This window comes from Pseudophryne corroboree, chromosome 9 (genome assembly GCF_028390025.1).
Source record: "Pseudophryne corroboree isolate aPseCor3 chromosome 9, aPseCor3.hap2, whole genome shotgun sequence".
Classification (NCBI taxonomy): domain Eukaryota; kingdom Metazoa; phylum Chordata; class Amphibia; order Anura; family Myobatrachidae; genus Pseudophryne; species Pseudophryne corroboree.
The window spans coordinates 122,163,071-122,180,976 of NC_086452.1; the positions used below are offsets into that span (position 1 = coordinate 122,163,071).

The window sequence follows — 17,906 nt, forward strand, 5'->3', positions numbered from 1 at the left end:
CACAGCAGGTGCCCGCTGATATATATTCTAGCTGCCTGCGCCAGTGCCGTAACTAGGCATTTTAGCGCTGTGTGCAAGAAACGACAGTGGCGCCCCCCCACCCCATGTAAGATAGGGGCAGTGCGCGCCGGAGGCGTGCAAAAAAATTATAGGGGCGTGGCTTCACGGGGAAGGGGCGTGGCCACAAAATAATAGCAATTCATACTACGGTGCACAGTAGTCTACATTATTCAAATTACGCTGCACAGTAGCGCCACTACACCAGGTAGAGCCCCTTTTATACATTACAGCAGACAGTGTCCCCCTTTTTACACATTGCGGCAGCCAGTCCCCCTTTTTACACATTGCGGCAGCCAGTCTCCCTTTTTACACATTGCGGCAGCCAGGGCCCTTTCTTACACATTGCGGCAGCCAGGCCCCCTTTTTACACATTGTGGCAGATAGACCCTTTTTTTACACATTGCGGCAGCCAGTCCCCCTTTTTATACATTGCGGCAGATAGACCCTTTTTACACATTGCGGCAGCCAGTCCCCCTTTTTACACATTACAGCAGCCAGTCTCCCTTTTAACACATTGCGGCAGCCGGTCCTTCTTTTTACACATTGCGGCAGACAGCGTCCCTTTTTTACAATTACAGCAGACAGCGTCCCCGTTTTTACACATTACGGCAGACGGTGTCCCCCTTTATACACATTGCGGCAGCCAGTCCCCCTTTTTACACATTACGGCAGCCAGTCCCCCTTTTTACACATTGCGGCAGATAGACCCTTTTTACACATTGCGGCAGCCAGCCCCATTTTACACATTGCGGCAGCCAGGACCCCATTTTACACATTGCGGCAGCCAGTCCCCATTTTTTACACATTGCGGCAGCCAGTCCCATTTTACACATTGCGGCAGCCAGTCCCATTTTACACATTGCGGCAGCCATCCCCCTTTTTTACACATTGCGGCAGCCAGTCCCATTTTTTACACATTGCGGCAGCCAGTCCCATTTTTTACACATTGCGGCAGCCAGTCCCATTTTTTACACATTGCGGCAGCCAGTCCCATTTTACACATTGCGGCAGCCAGTCCCATTTTTTACACATTGCGGCAGGCGGTGTCCGAGAGAGAGACAGAGAGAGAGAGACAGAGAGAGAGAGATAGAGAGAGAGAGAGAGAGAGAGAGAGAGAGAGAGGGGGGGGGGTATACTTACCTTCTCCCCGCTGACAGGCTCCTCGTGCTGCTCCCTCGGTGCAGGCAGTGAGATGAGAAGGAGGAGGAGGGAGGGGGAGCAGGGAGCCGCAGCAGCGCTATGTTATTGGTAGTAAGCGCCGCTGCAGCATCCCCCTCTCCTTCTGTATTGGCTGCCGGGTAGCCAATACGGAAGGAGAGGGGGATGCTGCAGCGGCGCTTACTACCAATAACATAGCGCTGCTGCGGCTCCCTGCTCCCCCTCCCTCCTCCTTCTCCGCTGCCTCTGGCGCTGATGTCTTCTAGCTTCACAGCGCGGCGCACGGCGCAGAGACTTAGAGGCGGCATGTAATGAGTCAATTTGACTCATTACATGCCGCTGGCCGTGCGCCCCCAGGGCAACTGCGCTTTGTGCCAAGCCCCCTTGGCACACACGTAGTTACGGCTCTGGCCTGCGCAATCATCACATAGGTACTGCTGCGTATGTGTTAGTCTCTCTCTCTCTCTCTCTCTCTCTCCTCCCTACCACTCTCTCTGTCTCTCTACCTGCCACCTTTCTTTCCTTTCTACCCTATCTCTCCCTCCCTCTCTCTTTTGTGACTCTACCTTCTGTAATCTGTAAAAGGAGACACTGCCTGACGTAACGTGTAAAAGGGGGATCTACCTGGTGTAATATGTGTGATAGGGGCTCTACCTGGAGTAATGTGTAAAAGGGGCTCTACCTGGCATAATGTGTGACTGGCTCTACCTGGCATAATGTGTGACAGGGACTCTACCTGCCATAATGTGTAAAAGGGGCTCTACCTGGCACAATGTGTGACAGACTCTACCCGGAGGTATATGTAAAAGGGGACTCTACCTGGTGTAATGTGTGTAGATGGCGCTACTGTGCGACGTCATTTGAATAATGGGGACTGCTGTGCAGCGTAATATGAATTGGTATTATTTTGTGGCCACGCCCCTTCCCCATAAAGCCACATCCCTATATTTTTAACCCTCACTGGCCCTGTTTTACATATGCAGGGGGGCGCTGATGCTGGTTCTTGCACACAGTGGTAAAATGTATAGTTACGGCACTGCTGATGGGTATAAGTAGAATTCTCACCAGCACAGACAGCGGTGTGTTAGCTGGATCGTCCTCTCCCAGCCTCGTGCTGGAGGAAAGGTCACTGGCCTTATTCGACCAGAGCCGGCCCCTCCTGTATTATGTTCTGGGCATGCGGCTCAGGAGCGTGGCTGGCCGGGGCTGCGGTGCAGGAAGCGGGCCACGTGAGTGCTGGACTCCGGCTGCCATCCCGCAGGCCCGGGGACTTCTCGGAAATCCAGCACCGGTCTCTCCTCCCCATGGCAGGCTCAGGCATTAGCCACAAGATAACAGCCTCTCAGCAGCCTGGGGGCCAGACAGCAGCTCCAGCCATGGAGGGGGGAGCGGCCCAGCGGCAGCACCAACAGCACTAACATAGCAGCGATCACTGGGATCGAGAGGACACGGCTCCCCGTACTCCTCGCTCACATTGCTCTCTTCATTGCCACACTTCAGCGGCTAATGCCTTATGGCACTATATTAAACTGCACACCCCCTGTCTGTCATCTGTCATTACCATGTGCATCTATATAATTAATGTACGTGTGTGTGTATATATATATATATGTGTGTGTATTTATATGTGTGTACACCCGTCCCTCTCCCTCCTCCGGCTCCCCTGCACCCTCCCCTGCCCCACCTGCAGCAATAAAAATATTGCACGCCCTAAGGGCATGCAAGGGATAAGGGGGCGTCCCCTTGCGATGGTGTGAAGAGCGCCTGTAGGGTGCGAAGAATAACCAAGTATTTAATAAAAAGAGAATTAAAGTATATAGTAAGTGATTAGGGAGTAAAGGGGGGTATTGACGAGAGAGATGTGTGCTGAGCGATCTTAACACAGACCGCTCAGCACACATCTCTCCACCCGCTCAGCACAGTGCGATGTGCTGAGCGAGAGGGGGGACGGACGGGGGTTCGCTCACTTCACATGCTGGGGGGCATGCACACTGCAGATCCGTGCTTAAAATCTAAGCATTCTAGTCAGCTTGCTTAGATTTTAAACACGGATCTCTCCGTATGTTCCCCCCTTAAGATAGGGATAGTCCTAGATAAATAAAGTAACTTTGTCAGAATCATCATTTTCAAAACTTATCCAAGACACATGTTGCATCATCCATTCCGTAAGCAAAAATTATACGTAGAAGTGATGAATAATTAGCTGAAATTAGATTGGCCACTCTCGGGGTGATCTGGACCGCCAAGTATTTGAGGCTTCTCTCCTGCCAGACATATGCATTAGAGATGTGCACCGGAAATTTTTCGCGTTTTGTGTTTTGGTTTTGGGTTCGGTTCCGCGGCCGTGTTTTGTGTTCGAACGCGTTTTGGCAAAACCTCACCGAATTTTTTTTGTCGGATTCGGGTGTGTTTTGGATTCTGGTGTTTTTTTCAAAAAACCCTAAAAAACAGCTTAAATCATAGAATTTGGGGGTCATTTTGATCCCAAAGTATTATTAACCTCAATAACCATAATTTCCACTCATTTTCAGTCTATTCTGAACACCTCACACCTCACAATATTATTTTTAGTCCTAAAATTTGCACCGAGGTCGCTGGATGACTAAGCTCAGCGACCCAAGTGGCCGACACAAACACCTGGCCCTTCTAGGAGTGGCACTGCAGTGTCACGCAGGATGGCCCTTCCAAAAAACACTCCCCAAACAGCACATGACGCAAAGAAAAAAAGAGGCGCAATGAGGTAGCTGTGTGACTAAGCTCAGCGACCCTAGTGGCCGACACAAACACCTGGCCCATCTAGGAGTGGCACTGCAGTGTCAGGCAGGATGGCCCTTCCAAAAAACACTCCCCAAACAGCACATGACGCAAAGAAGAAAAAAAAGAGGCGCAATGAGGTAGCTGTGTGACTAAGCTCAGCGACCCAAGTGGCCGACACAAACACCTGGCCCATCTAGGAGTGGCACTGCAGTGTCAGGCAGGATGGCCCTTCCAAAAAATACTCCCCAAACAGCACATGACGCAAAGAAGAAAAAAAAGAGGCGCAATGAGGTAGCTGTGTGACTAAGCTCAGCGACCCTAGTGGCCGACACAAACACCTGGCCCATCTAGGAGTGGCACTGCAGTGTCAGGCAGGATGGCCCTTCCAAAAAACACTCCCCAAACAGCACATGACGCAAAGAAGAAAAAAAAAGAGGCGCAATGAGGTAGCTGTGTGACTAAGCTCAGCGACCCTAGTGGCCGACACAAACACCTGGCCCATCTAGGAGTGTCACTGCAGTGTCACGCAGGATGGCCCTTCCAAAAAACACTCCCCAAACAGCACATGACGCAAAGAAAAATGAAAGAAAAAAGAGGTGCAAGATGGAATTGTCCTTGGGCCCTCCCACCCACCCTTATGTTGTATAAACAGGACATGCACACTTTAACCAACCCATCATTTCAGTGACAGGGTCTGCCACACGACTGTGACTGAAATGACGGGTTGGTTTGGACCCCCACCAAAAAAGAAGCAATTAATCTCTCCTTGCACAAACTGGCTCTACAGAGGCAAGATGTCCACCTCATCATCATCCTCCGATTCATCACCGTGTACATCCCCCTCCTCACAGATTATCAATTCGTCCCCACTGGAATCCACCATCACAGCTCCCTGTGTACTTTGTGGAGGCAATTGCTGCTGGTGAATGTCTCCATGGAGGAATTGATTATAATTCATTTTAATGAACATCATCTTCTCCACATTTTCTGGAAGTAACCTCGTACGCCGATTGCTGACAAGGTGAGCGGCGGCACTAAACACTCTTTCGGAGTACACACTTGTGGGAGGGCAACTTAGGTAGAATAAAGCCAGTTTGTGCAAGGGCCTCCAAATTGCCTCTTTTTCCTGCCAGTATACGTACGGACTGTCTGACGTGCCTACTTGGATGCGGTCACTCATATAATCCTCCACCATTCTTTCAATGGGGAGAGAATCATATGCAGTGACAGTAGACGACATGTCCGTAATCGTTGGCAGGTCCTTCAGTCCGGACCAGATGTCAGCATCAGCAGTCGCTGCAGACTGCCCTGCATCACCGCCAGCGGGTGGGCTCGGAATTCTGAGCCTTTTCCTCGCACCCCCAGTTGCAGGAGAATGTGAAGGAGGAGATGTTGACAGGTCGCGTTCCGCTTGACTTGACAATTTTCTTACCAGCAGTTCTTTGAACCCCTGCAGACTTGTGTCTGCTGGAAAGAGAGATCCAAGGTAGGTTTTAAATCTAGGATCGAGCACGGTGGCCAAAATGTAGTGCTCTGATTTCAACAGATTGACCACCCGTGAAACCTTGTTAAGCGAATTAAGGGCTCCATCCACAAGTCCCACATGCCTAGCGGAATCGCTCTGTGTTAGCTCCTCCTTCAATGTCTCCAGCTTCTTCTGCAAAAGCCTGATGAGGGGAATGACCTGACTCAGGCTGGCAGTGTCTGAACTGACTTCACGTGTGGCAAGTTCAAAAGGTTGCAGAACCTTGCACAACGTTGAAATCATTTTCCACTGCGCTTGAGACAGGTGCATTCCACCTCCTATATCGTGCTCAGTTGTATAGGCTTGAATGGCCTTTTGCTGCTCCTCCAACCTCTGAAGCATATAGAGGGTTGAATTCCACCTCGTTACCACTTCTTGCTTCAGATGATGGCAGGGCAGGTTCAGGCGTTTTTGGTGTTGCTCCAGTCTTCTGTACGTGGTGCCTGTACGCCGAAAGTGTCCCGCAATTCTTCTGGCCACCGACAGCATCTCTTGCACGCCCCTCTCGTTTTTTAAATAATTCTGCACCACCAAATTCAAGGTATGTGCAAAACATGGGACGTGCTGGAATTTGCCCAGATTTAATGCACACACAATATTGCTGGCGTTATCCGATGCCACAAATCCACAGGAGAGTCCAATTGGGGTAAGCCATTCTGCGATGATCTTCCTCAGTTGCCGTAAGAGGTTTTTAGCTGTGTGCGTATTCTGGAAAGCGGTGATACAAAGCGTAGCCTGCCTAGGAAAGAGTTGGCGTTTGCGAGATGCTGCTACTGGTGCCGCCGCTGCTGTTCTTGCGGCGGGAGTCCATACATCTACCCAGTGGGCTGTCACAGTCATATAGTCCTGAGTCTGCCCTGCTCCACTTGTCCACATGTCCGTGGTTAAGTGGACATTGGGTACAACTGCATTTTTTAGGACACTGGTGAGTCTTTTTCTGAGGTCTGTGTACATTTTCGGTATCGCCTGCCTAGAGAAATGGAACCTAGATGGTATTTGGTACCGGGGACACAGTACCTCCAACAAGTTTCTAGTTGCCTCTGCAGTAATGATGGATACCGGAACCACGTTTCTCACCGCCCAGGATGCCAAGGCCTCAGTTATCCGCTTTGCAGCAGGATGACTGCTGTGATATTTCATCTTCCTCGCAAAGGACTGTTGGACAGTCAATTGCTTGGTGGAAGTAGTAAAAGTGGTCTTACGACTTCCCCTCTGGGATGACCATCGACTCCCAGCAGCAACAACAGCAGCGCCAGCAGCAGTAGGCATTACACGCAAGGATGCATCGGAGGAATCCCAGGCAGGAGAGGACTCGTCAGAATTGCCAGTGACATGGCCTGCAGGACTATTGGCATTCCTGGGGAAGGAGGAAATTGACACTGAGGGAGTTGGTGGGGTGGTTTGCGTGAGCTTGGCTACAAGAGGAAGGGATTTACTGGTCAGTGGACTGCTTCCGCTGTCGCCCAAAGTTTTTGAACTTGTCACTGACTTATGATGAATGCGCTGCAGGTGACGTATAAGGGAGGATGTTCCGAGGTGGTTAACGTCCTTACCCCTACTTATTACAGCTTGACAAAGGCAACACACGGCTTGACAAATGTTGTCCGCATTTCTGTTGAAATACTTCCACACTGAAGAGCTGATTTTTTTGGTATTTTCACCAGGCATGTCAATGGCCATATTCCTCCCACGGACAACAGGTGTCTCCCCGGGTGCCTGACTTAAACAAACCACCTCACCATCAGAATCCTCCTGGTCAATTTCCTCCCCAGCGCCAGCAACACCCATATCCTCCTCATCCTGGTGTACTTCAACACTGACATCTTCAATCTGACTATCAGGAACTGGACTGCGGGTGCTCCTTCCAGCACTTGCAGGGGGCGTGCAAATGGTGGAAGGCGCATGCTCTTCACGTCCAGTGTTGGGAAGGTCAGGCATCGCAACCGACACAATTGGACTCTCCTTGTGGATTTGTGATTTCGAAGAACGCACAGTTCTTTGCTGTGCTTTTGCCAGCTTAAGTCTTTTCATTTTTCTAGCGAGAGGCTGAGTGCTTCCATCCTCATGTGAAGCTGAACCACTAGCCATGAACATAGGCCAGGGCCTCAGCCGTTCCTTGCCACTCCGTGTGGTAAATGGCATATTGGCAAGTTTACACTTCTCCTCCGACGATTTTATTTTAGATTTTTGAGTCCTTTTTTTACTGATATTTGGTGTTTTGGATTTTACATGCTCTGTACTATGACATTGGGCATCGGCCTTGGCAGACGACGTTGATGGCATTTCATCGTCTCGGCCATGACTAGTGGCAGCAGCTTCAGCACGAGGTGGAAGTGGATCTTGATCTTTCCCTATTTTTGGAACCTCAACATTTTTGTTCTCCATATTTTAATAGGCACAACTAAAAGGCACCTCAGGTAAACAATGGAGATGGATGGATACTAGTATACTTATGGATGACGAGCGACTGCCGACACAGAGGTAGCTACAGCCGTGGACTACCGTACTGCGTCTGCTAGTATAGACTGGATGATAATGATATAAAATATATATATATATCACTACTGCAGGACAGGTATATATTGTATAATGACGGACCTGCTGGACACTGTCAGCACTGCAGACTCCTAAACTACTAGTATGAAGAAGATAGAAAAAAAAACCCACCACAGGTAGGTATACAATTATGGACGAGCGACTGCCGACACAGAGGTAGCTACAGCCGTGGACTACCGTACTGCGTCTGCTAGTATAGACTGGATGATAATGATATAAAAAATATATATATATCACTACTGCAGGACAGGTATATATTGTATAATGACGGACCTGCTGGACACTGTCAGCACTGCAGACTCCTAAACTACTATACTAGTATGAAGAAGATAGAAAAAAAAAAAACAAACACCACAGGTAGGTATACAATTATGGACGAGCGACTGCTGACACAGAGGTAGCTACAGCCGTGGACTACCGTACTGCGTCTGCTAGTTTAGACTGGATGATAATGATATAAAAAATATATATATATCACTACTGCAGGACAGGTATATATTGTATAATGACGGACCTGCTGGACACTGTCAGCACTGCAGACTCCTAAACTACTAGTATGAAGAAGATAGAAAAAAAAAACCCACCACAGGTAGGTATACAATTATGGACGAGCGACTGCCGACACAGAGGTAGCTACAGCCGTGGACTACCGTACTGCGTCTGCTAGTATAGACTGGATGATAATGATATAAAAAATATATATATATCACTACTGCAGGACAGGTATATATTGTATAATGACGGACCTGCTGGACACTGTCAGCACTGCAGACTCCTAAACTACTAGTATGAAGAAGATAGAAAAAAAAACCCACCACAGGTAGGTATACAATTATGGACGAGCGACTGCCGACACAGAGGTAGCTACAGCCGTGGACTACCGTACTGCGTCTGCTAGTATAGACTGGATGATAATGATATAAAAAATATATATATATCACTACTGCAGGACAGGTATATATTGTATAATGACGGACCTGCTGGACACTGTCAGCACTGCAGACTCCTAAACTACTAGTATGAAGAAGATAGAAAAAAAAAAAACCACCACAGGTAGGTATACAATTATGGACGAGCGACTGCCGACACAGAGGTAGCTATAGCCGTGGACTACCGTACTGCGTCTGCTAGTATAGACTGGATGATAATGATATAAAAAATATATATATATCACTACTGCAGGACAGGTATATATTGTATAATGACGGACCTGCTGGACACTGTCAGCACTGCAGACTCCTAAACTACTAGTATGAAGAAGATAGAAAAAAAAACCCACCACAGGTAGGTATACAATTATGGACGAGCGACTGCCGACACAGAGGTAGCTACAGCCGTGGACTACCGTACTGCGTCTGCTAGTATAGACTGGATGATAATGATATAAAAAATATATATATATCACTACTGCAGGACAGGTATATATTGTATAATGACGGACCTGCTGGACACTGTCAGCACTGCAGACTCCTAAACTACTAGTATGAAGAAGATAGAAATATAATGAATGACGGACCTGCTGGACACTGTCAGCAGAATGCGTTTATAGAATAAAAAAAAAAAACACCACACGAGTGTTTAACTTTTTCAGGCAGACAATATACTGGTGGTCACTGCTGGTCAGTCACACTGGTACTCTGGCAGCAAACGTGTACACTGTTAAATATGTACTCCTGCTATAACTGGCATTAACTGCTCCCCAGTCTCCCCCACAATTAAGCTGTGTGAGCAGTGAGCACTACTCAGCACAGTCAGATACACATAGATGATATTATCATGCAGCACACTGAGGCTGAGCACAGATATGGTATGTGACTGTGTATCGTTTTTTTTCAGGCAGAGAACGGATTATATTAAATGATAAATAAAACTGGTGGTCACCACTAGTATAACTATCAGCAAAACTCTGCACTCTCTGAGTACTCCTAATGCTCCAGTAAATCAAGTGTCTCTGTCTCACTCTCTATCTAAACGGAGAGGACGCCAGCCACGTCCTCTCCCTATCAATCTCAATGCACGTGTGAAAATGGCGGCGACGCGCGGCTCCTTATATAGAATCCGAGTCTCGCGATAGAATACGAGCCTCGCGAGAATCCGACAGCGGGATGATGACGTTCGGGCGCGCTCGGGTTAGCCGAGCAAGGCGGGAAGGTCCGAGTCTGCCTCGGACCCGTGTAAAAAGCGTGAAGTTCGGGGGGGTTCGGTTTCCGAGGAACCGAACCCGCTCATCTCTAATATGCATAGTGGGCTTTTAGGGACTGTAATAGAGTAGGAGGGAAACCAACCGGAAGCGCCTCTGTTTTAAAATAATTTAACTTATAATAGGAGACCTTAGAATATTCTCCCAATAAAGCATGCAGTGCCTGCAGATATTTTTCCGACTCAGTCAGGATAAGGAGAACATCAGCCACAAATAAGCAGACCTTATAGGACCTGCCAAAGAGAGTCGGGCCCTTAATGGAATCAGTGGATCTTATTTTCTCGGCTAAAGGCTTGATTGCAAGAGCAAACACCAAAGGAGATAAGGGGCAGCCTTGGCGAGTACCATTGGAAATCTGAAAGATTGAAGAAAGCATCCCATTCACAAGCACTTGGGCGGACGGGTTAGAATAAAGTGCCGATATAGAAGAAAGAGCCCTCCCATCTATTCCAAATTTCCAGAGAACTGCATAGAGATAACCCCAGTACAATCGATCAAATGCCTTCTCCACATCCAATGACAGTAATAACAGGGGTACATCCGAGGCGGAGAAGGCATCCAAGATATTAATAACCCACCTAGTGTTATCCAGGGATTGCTGACTGGGGACAAATCTCACCTGGTCCTGATGGATAAGGGATGGGAGCAAAGGGTTAAGTCTATTTGCTCTAAGCTTTGCTTAAAGTTTCCCATCCGTATTAAGTAAAGCTATAGGGTGGTAGTTAGACATAAGGGCCGGATTTTTACCAGGTTTGGGGAAGGTTACTATGCAGGCTTCCAGCATCTCTGCCAGAACAGTCCCACGGGATGAAGCCGCATTAAAAATCGACTCCAGTACTGGCACTAGGGAGTCCTTTAAGTATTTATAGAATAAATTGGTGTAACATCAGGACCAGGTGCCTTATCCAGTGGCAGGGAATCTATAACACTGCCGATTTCCTCAAGAGACAATGGTCTCTCAAGGAACTGACAGGTTTCTGAATCAAAGGAAGGGACATCAATGTCACTTAAAAAGTCCTCAATATCTACGTGTGTGGGTTGTGGATTTGATGGATTCCTCAAATTATATAGGAAGGCATAATAGTTCGCAAAGGCGTCAGCTATAGCCGAGGGGTCAGTAATTTAAATGTTTCTAGAGTTAGTAATCATCTCCCCCCATTCTTTAGCAATTTTTCCTGTGAGTTTCCTGGCCAACATCCTTCCCACCCTGTTCCCTTGAACGTAAAACCTCTCTTTTAATTTGAAGAGGTTCCTATGGACCTCTGTTAGGGCCAGGAGGTTCTATTCGTCCCACACTTTAAGTAGTTCCCATAAATTGTCTTGTTGGAAGGAGAGGCTTTAAGTTGACTTTCCAAATCCACCAAATGCCTCTCAACATCTGCTTGGTGTTTACAGGATGCTCTTCGGAGACGAGCTGCAGCTTGAATTGCTGAGCCTCTAACTACTGCTTTGAGAGCACACCAGTGAGTAAAGTGAGATGTATCTACTGGGTCATTAGTGTCTAGATACATGGATAGTGCCTGGAAAGAAGATACCCACCAAGGCGCCAGGGTCTAGGGTTTTTTTTTGACAGAATTAAGGTCCCAACGTATTGAAAGTGCTGAGTTATCCAACCAAGATACTGGCTAGATAGAAGCCCTTCACACTGTTTGAAGAGTCCATTTGTCTGAGACCGCAAGATCAATTCTAGAGTAGGAACCTTGGACTTGGGAATAAAAGGTATAGTCCCTACAGGCTGGGTTCTTGGATCTCCAAATATCATATAAATCTTGTTTATGGAGGATGTGTCTAAAGACACATCCTGGGAGCATTCACAGACTGGGAGCATTCACAGACTGGCCGAACTTCACTGGGTAGGGGAGCTGAGGATCTGTCAAGACCTGGGTCTAGGACCATATTAAAATCTAACACCATGAAGGATGAGGGAATTATGTTGGCTTTACACTTAGCAAAATGAGATAGGGCCAGCTTCTATTTGTTAGGTGAGTTCAAGCCCTTGACATTTAATGACAGTACATTAACTATTAGAAATCATTAAAAATGATTTACAAATTAATACGGACCAAAGAGCACTAGAAGCACAGAAGCATAAAATTGTGTGTCTTTATATGTATTTTTTGTATGACATCTTCCAAAAATGTAAAACTGCAAACATGAAAATCCCAGTTTTTTCTTAACTTACCGCTCCACATAGAATTTTCCCCACGTTGGCAATGATGGGGTCATTCTGTAATGAAAACAACAGCAAGAAGTTACTTAATCACTATTGGAGTTAACTTTTTTATATGAATAATTTAACCTGTCTCTTTGACCAATACTCTGACTGCTATGGATGGGTGGCATTGTCAGATCAATCATATCAGTCTCAATTAATAGCATCTAATTTCACATACAAAAGCTGGTAAAAAAAGGTAGAACATACACTCCCCAAATCATGGACAGACACTGGATAATTGGGCCATTACATGTCTTAACATGAAATTACATACTGCAATCTACAAATCAAAGTGAAATACACAGATAAGTGCTATTGCCATATTAAAAAAAAAAGAATAATCACAGTTTAATAATACAAAAACAATTCATATAAACATTAAAATGAAGGCCTTATAACCAATATATGCTCAGTTCATATATAATCAGTCTTTGGACATAAAGATGATAACCCCAAATTTGGGAAGTAGCGGACAGTTCAAATACAGTGGCACCCCATTGTCGTCATTTGAACCATCGGTAAGTGGAAACCCCAAAGAACTGTCACAGGATCGCTAATTATTTACCATAAACTGGATATATATCCATATAGGGTCAGACACCTCTAGATTTTTCAACTGTCCCCTACTTCCCAAGTTTGGGATTATTACCTTTATGCCTAAAGACTGATTATACATGAACTGAGCAGATATTGGTTTTAAGGCCTTCATTTCAATGCTTATATGAATTGTTGCTATTTGTATTATTAACTGATTATTCTTACATTTTTATATGGCACCTATCTATGCATTTCACTTTTATTTGTAAAGCGCTGTTTACATTTTGTTGCACTCTGTTGTTTGTGGAGACTATCTCCCTATTAACAGCTGCCTTGTAAAACCATCACAGTAGCACTTGAATAGAAATACCATTTTTGATAGATAGAAAGATAGATAGATAGATAGATAGATAGATAGATAGATAGATTTCCTTTTGGAAAATGTGCATTTTTGAAGTTTAATAGCTTATAGCACTAATAAGTTTTAGTGGAATCAGTATGAGATCCTGGCGGTCGGGATCCTGGCGATCAGGAGAACTTTATAAAAACATTTTACATTTTGAAAACAGTTTTACGTACTGAACTGTGGGAAAGTACATGTCATAGTTTTGCACAATATTCATTAGTACTTCGTTGGGAAGCCTTTTGCTGCAATTACATACCTCCCAAAATTGGTGGCCAGTGGGTCAGGACCTTTGATGTGCTGAAAGCGCGCCCGCACCAGAAAAGGGGTGGCTCCTAGGGGAAAGGGGCTGAGCCTCATGTTACTCCCATTTCCGTCACTGTGGGGGCGTGTTATGCTGGGTTGCCCCAGGCTCTCTCTGCACTGTGAATAGATGCTGTGCGCATGCACACAGTGTCTATTCTCCCACTGATTACCCACTGCTCTGCATAGTTTGTGCTCCCCCTAACCAAGGCCCCCTCCTCTCCGGCTGCAGTAGACTCTGGAATAAGGCAGAGTCTACTGCGCATGCGCAGGTCTCCGGGAACATGGCGCCCACATCTTGTTCCCGGGAACATCTCCAGTGCGCATGTGCAAATCACTCGGAAATGGCAGCAGCACCCATTTTCCAAGTGATTTCTGTCTTTGGTGCAGGCCTGCCGACCAGGGACTCCGGAGGGGTAAGTATAATATATAGGTGCAGTGTGTGCTGTGTGGGCCCCCCTGGACCCAGTAGCCTGTGTGCACCGCACACACTGCAATCATTATAGAAACGCCTCTGTGCTCCCCCCTCCCCACTGCTGGACACTGATGTATGTGCTGCTATTTGAAGTGCCATTGATCATATAAATTCATCCCACACCTTTTGCTGTCATACATTCCCACAGCATAACACTAAATGGATGCTTCATAGTAGATGTTGTGCACTCAGGTACCACATTTGCTCCAGTTCTTCTGCGGACATATTTCATGCCGCCACTACCAAATATGGATATTCTGGATTTGTCACTCCAGATGACCAATTAATATGCTTTTTAGCCCATTCTCATCTTTTCTGTCTTTGAGAGATAAAAGTGACTTTTTCCTTGGAATTCTGGTATTTAATCAAAAATATTGAATTATGCGTCACAGTCCTGGCTCTTGACAAAGCCGCTCCAAGTGCGGGGGAAATGCTTTAAGCATATAGAGGATCAATCGCTTGGGTACAGTGGCGATATGGAATAGCACTGGCTTAACTATAATTTATACCGGATTCTCCTATCGCTATAACTGACACTAATCTGCAGGGCCGGTTCTAGCCCTTTTGGCACCCCGGGCAGAAAATAGGGGCGTGGCTTCATACAGGGGGCATGGTCAGTTACGACTCCTGTAGAGTTGTGCCCCCATTTGTGCCCCCTGTAGAGTAGCGCCGCTTACACACACACACACAAAAAAAATAATACTTACAATCCCCGCTCCTGATTCCCGACCACTGCAGACTTCCGCCGGCACCGCTTCTCTCCTCGGATCTATGGGAGAGACGTCATGACGTCTCTTCCATAGCGCAGCACAGACAGACACTAGAGGTCAAATATGACCCCTTGCATCTGTGTCAGTCCCACAATGCTGTGCGGTGCGCGATGACGTCATTGCGCACCGCACAGCTAAGGTCCTCTCCACGAAGGGAAACTAGACGCGTAGCGTCTAGTTCCCTTCACAGCGGTGGACACAGCGGGGGGCACAGTAGAGGATCTTGCCATGGTGCGGCGCCCTCCAGAAGGCGGCACCCCGGGCAAAAGTCCTGCTTGCCCGTAGCAAGATCCGCTACTGCTAATCTGCACTTGTAAAATGGAGTCTCTCCGGGACCGGGCTGCCGCCTATACAAGAGCATGATATAGAGTTGAGGATTATCCCGGCTGAGCCCACAGACGGTGGTCAAACATGCAGTGGCCTATTCAACATTGCAGGCTGTGAAATCTTGGTCCCACAAGAGTGTCACATCCAACTGTGTGGAATGGAGCATTGATGCGGATAACTGAATAGCAAGCCGTCGTAGACTGTGAACTGAGAGTCTCCGCTTGCTAATAGGAGAAACTGGTAATTACACCCCAGCATCTACATAGTGCTATATCTGTTTTGATTACCCAAGTACACCACTGTTCCTTATAAGAAAATTAGATTTAACTAGTTGCACACTAGTTGCTCTGATTATCATTCACAATTCTATATTGTGAAGTACTTGTTGGTCTATTGTGATTTTAAATGTTTATGTGTTGGTTATATTAATGTTTTTTGATTTTTGAATAAATCCCTTTTTTATAAATAATTCTGCATTATTAAGCGCCACAATCTATTTCTTCTTTGTATAACATTGAGAAGAGGTTGGCAACCTCTTCACCAGGTGGCTGCTGATTTGCATACCGATACCCACACGCACCCACACAGCGCCAACAAACCCTATTTGTTCTCTTTGTTTACACCACATTCATGTAAATCATTTTGAATTGCTTCAGACTATTTTCTTCTATCACAGTTTTATCCCTGAGTGATAGAAGTATATACACTTTTGCACAATACAAAATGCAATCTGCTTATTGCCAAAGTCTACATTCTTCAAGATGGTACAGTGTGGAATAGGAGGGTAGGCGCAAGACTGTGAATATCAATATTTGGTTTATTTATGTTTTTTTATGTTAGAAAAACAGATATGCAAGATGACATTTTATACAAATTAACAAAATGATGATCTGCTCACATTAATATTCCCAATGAAAGGTAGAATAGTCAAATTCTAAGAACTGATGTTCTAAGCAGCTATCTTTCAATCTGCAGTAGTCATATCATTTCACATTCATTTAAGTCCCTAGGACCTTATGTCAAGTCTTGTAACCTTCAGGCTAAAATTATTTTTATGAATCATCTCTGTTTCAAGGATGAACTAACGTCGCTGTAAAAATTGTTACTTTATAATTTTAGGGCAAATACATCTTTGTAAACATAGTAAAACATGGCTGATTGTTTCATTACAACTTTGTGTCCTCTTTATTAGCCTAAAAACTAATATTCAAAACTATTGTTAACAAATTCATAACTGTGCCATTTACATTTCTATATCTTTACCTTAATAAGTATATGACTAGCAGTACAAGTGTATCAAAAGAGTTGAGTATGGGTGACAGGTGTTTGGGATCCATACCGACGCCGGGATTCCGGGGGTTTAGAATGCTGGCGAGGAAGGTGGTGGGGGGGGGGGTGGGGTGGTGGTTAGCGTAACAAAGCCCTTGCCACAGCTTCGTGGATACCCATGATTGGGAATAATCCCTATTAGTTGGCATGCTGACTCTCGGAATTTTGAGGGGTCGGGATGCAGGTGTTGGTACTGTGACCGGTAGTCTTCTGAACGTTGGTCACATAACTACATCCCTGTCAAAAGCCTTTTTCTGATGACACAGCTGCATATTAATTGTTGTATTTTACTTGTATTTATTGTCACTAATACCCCTTTCAGACATAAGACCCGGGTCTATCAACCCTGGAATTTCCCAGGTCTCCGTTTGAGTCCCTTATTCACACTACATCAAATACCTGGGAAATACCACCCGTTCACACTGAACCCAGTTGTGTCCTGGAATTTGAAGTGTATTTGAAGGTGACACTTTCATGAATATTATTCAGCCTTTGCTATTTTTTTAATGGCAAATATATGGTTTTATTTCCTATTTAAATACATTTTTCTTTAAAGATGTGCTAGTTACTAGGTAATTATTATTTCTTACTAAGGTCTGAAAGGAGTATTACTGAATAATTAATCAGGTGAGACAGGGATAAGTACTTATGGGGTGTCCATGATTAGGGTAGTCAGTTTAAGTAGACTTCTTTTTAACTTCTCTGACCTGTATAAGAGTGTTAAAAAATAAACAAAGAAAGTCCTAAACATTCATAAGAAATAATTACCTTAATGGTTCCAAGCAATTTCTGTATTAGGTCCTTAAGCAAGTTGTCAACTGAATTAGCGACTTGATTCTGGAAAATATCACTATGTTAACTACTTTCTGAATTATACAGAATGGATACAATGTTCAGGCTTAACATGACAACAATTTAAATAGCTCCAATATAGATATTTAGAAATGATACAAACAACATACATGGGGGTAAATTTACTAAGGTGGGAGATTTTTTAGAACTGGTGATGTTGCCCATGGCAACCAATCAGATTCTACTTACCATTTATCTAGCTGCTTCTAGCAGATAATAGATATAATCTGATTGGTTGCTATAGGCAACATCACCAGTTCTAAAAATCTCCCACCTTAGTAAATTTACCCCATTGTGTGTTGACAACAGTTAAGTGAATCCAATCATGTGACTCCTAGAACTACTAAACCTACAGTGTAACTGACTTTGCTTTATGTGCAATAGCTCCTATCAGTCCCAAATGTATATGATAAAGTTTCAGGTTATAAGCACTATAGGG

General features: G+C 45.5%; 1 protein-coding gene across 1 annotated transcript in view; it reads right to left on the reverse strand.

The window, feature by feature from the left end:
• Window positions 1–17,906, reverse strand: part of LOC134956769 (uncharacterized) — a 69,577-nt gene that overhangs the window by 19,036 nt on the left and 32,635 nt on the right. Inside the window, exons 13-14 of the mRNA XM_063938731.1 lie at window positions 17,384–17,452; window positions 12,439–12,483 (exon numbers count right to left, since the gene is read on the reverse strand). Coding sequence (XP_063794801.1) covers window positions 12,439–12,483; window positions 17,384–17,452 — 114 coding nt within the window. The remainder of the gene's footprint in view (window positions 1–12,438; window positions 12,484–17,383; window positions 17,453–17,906) is intronic.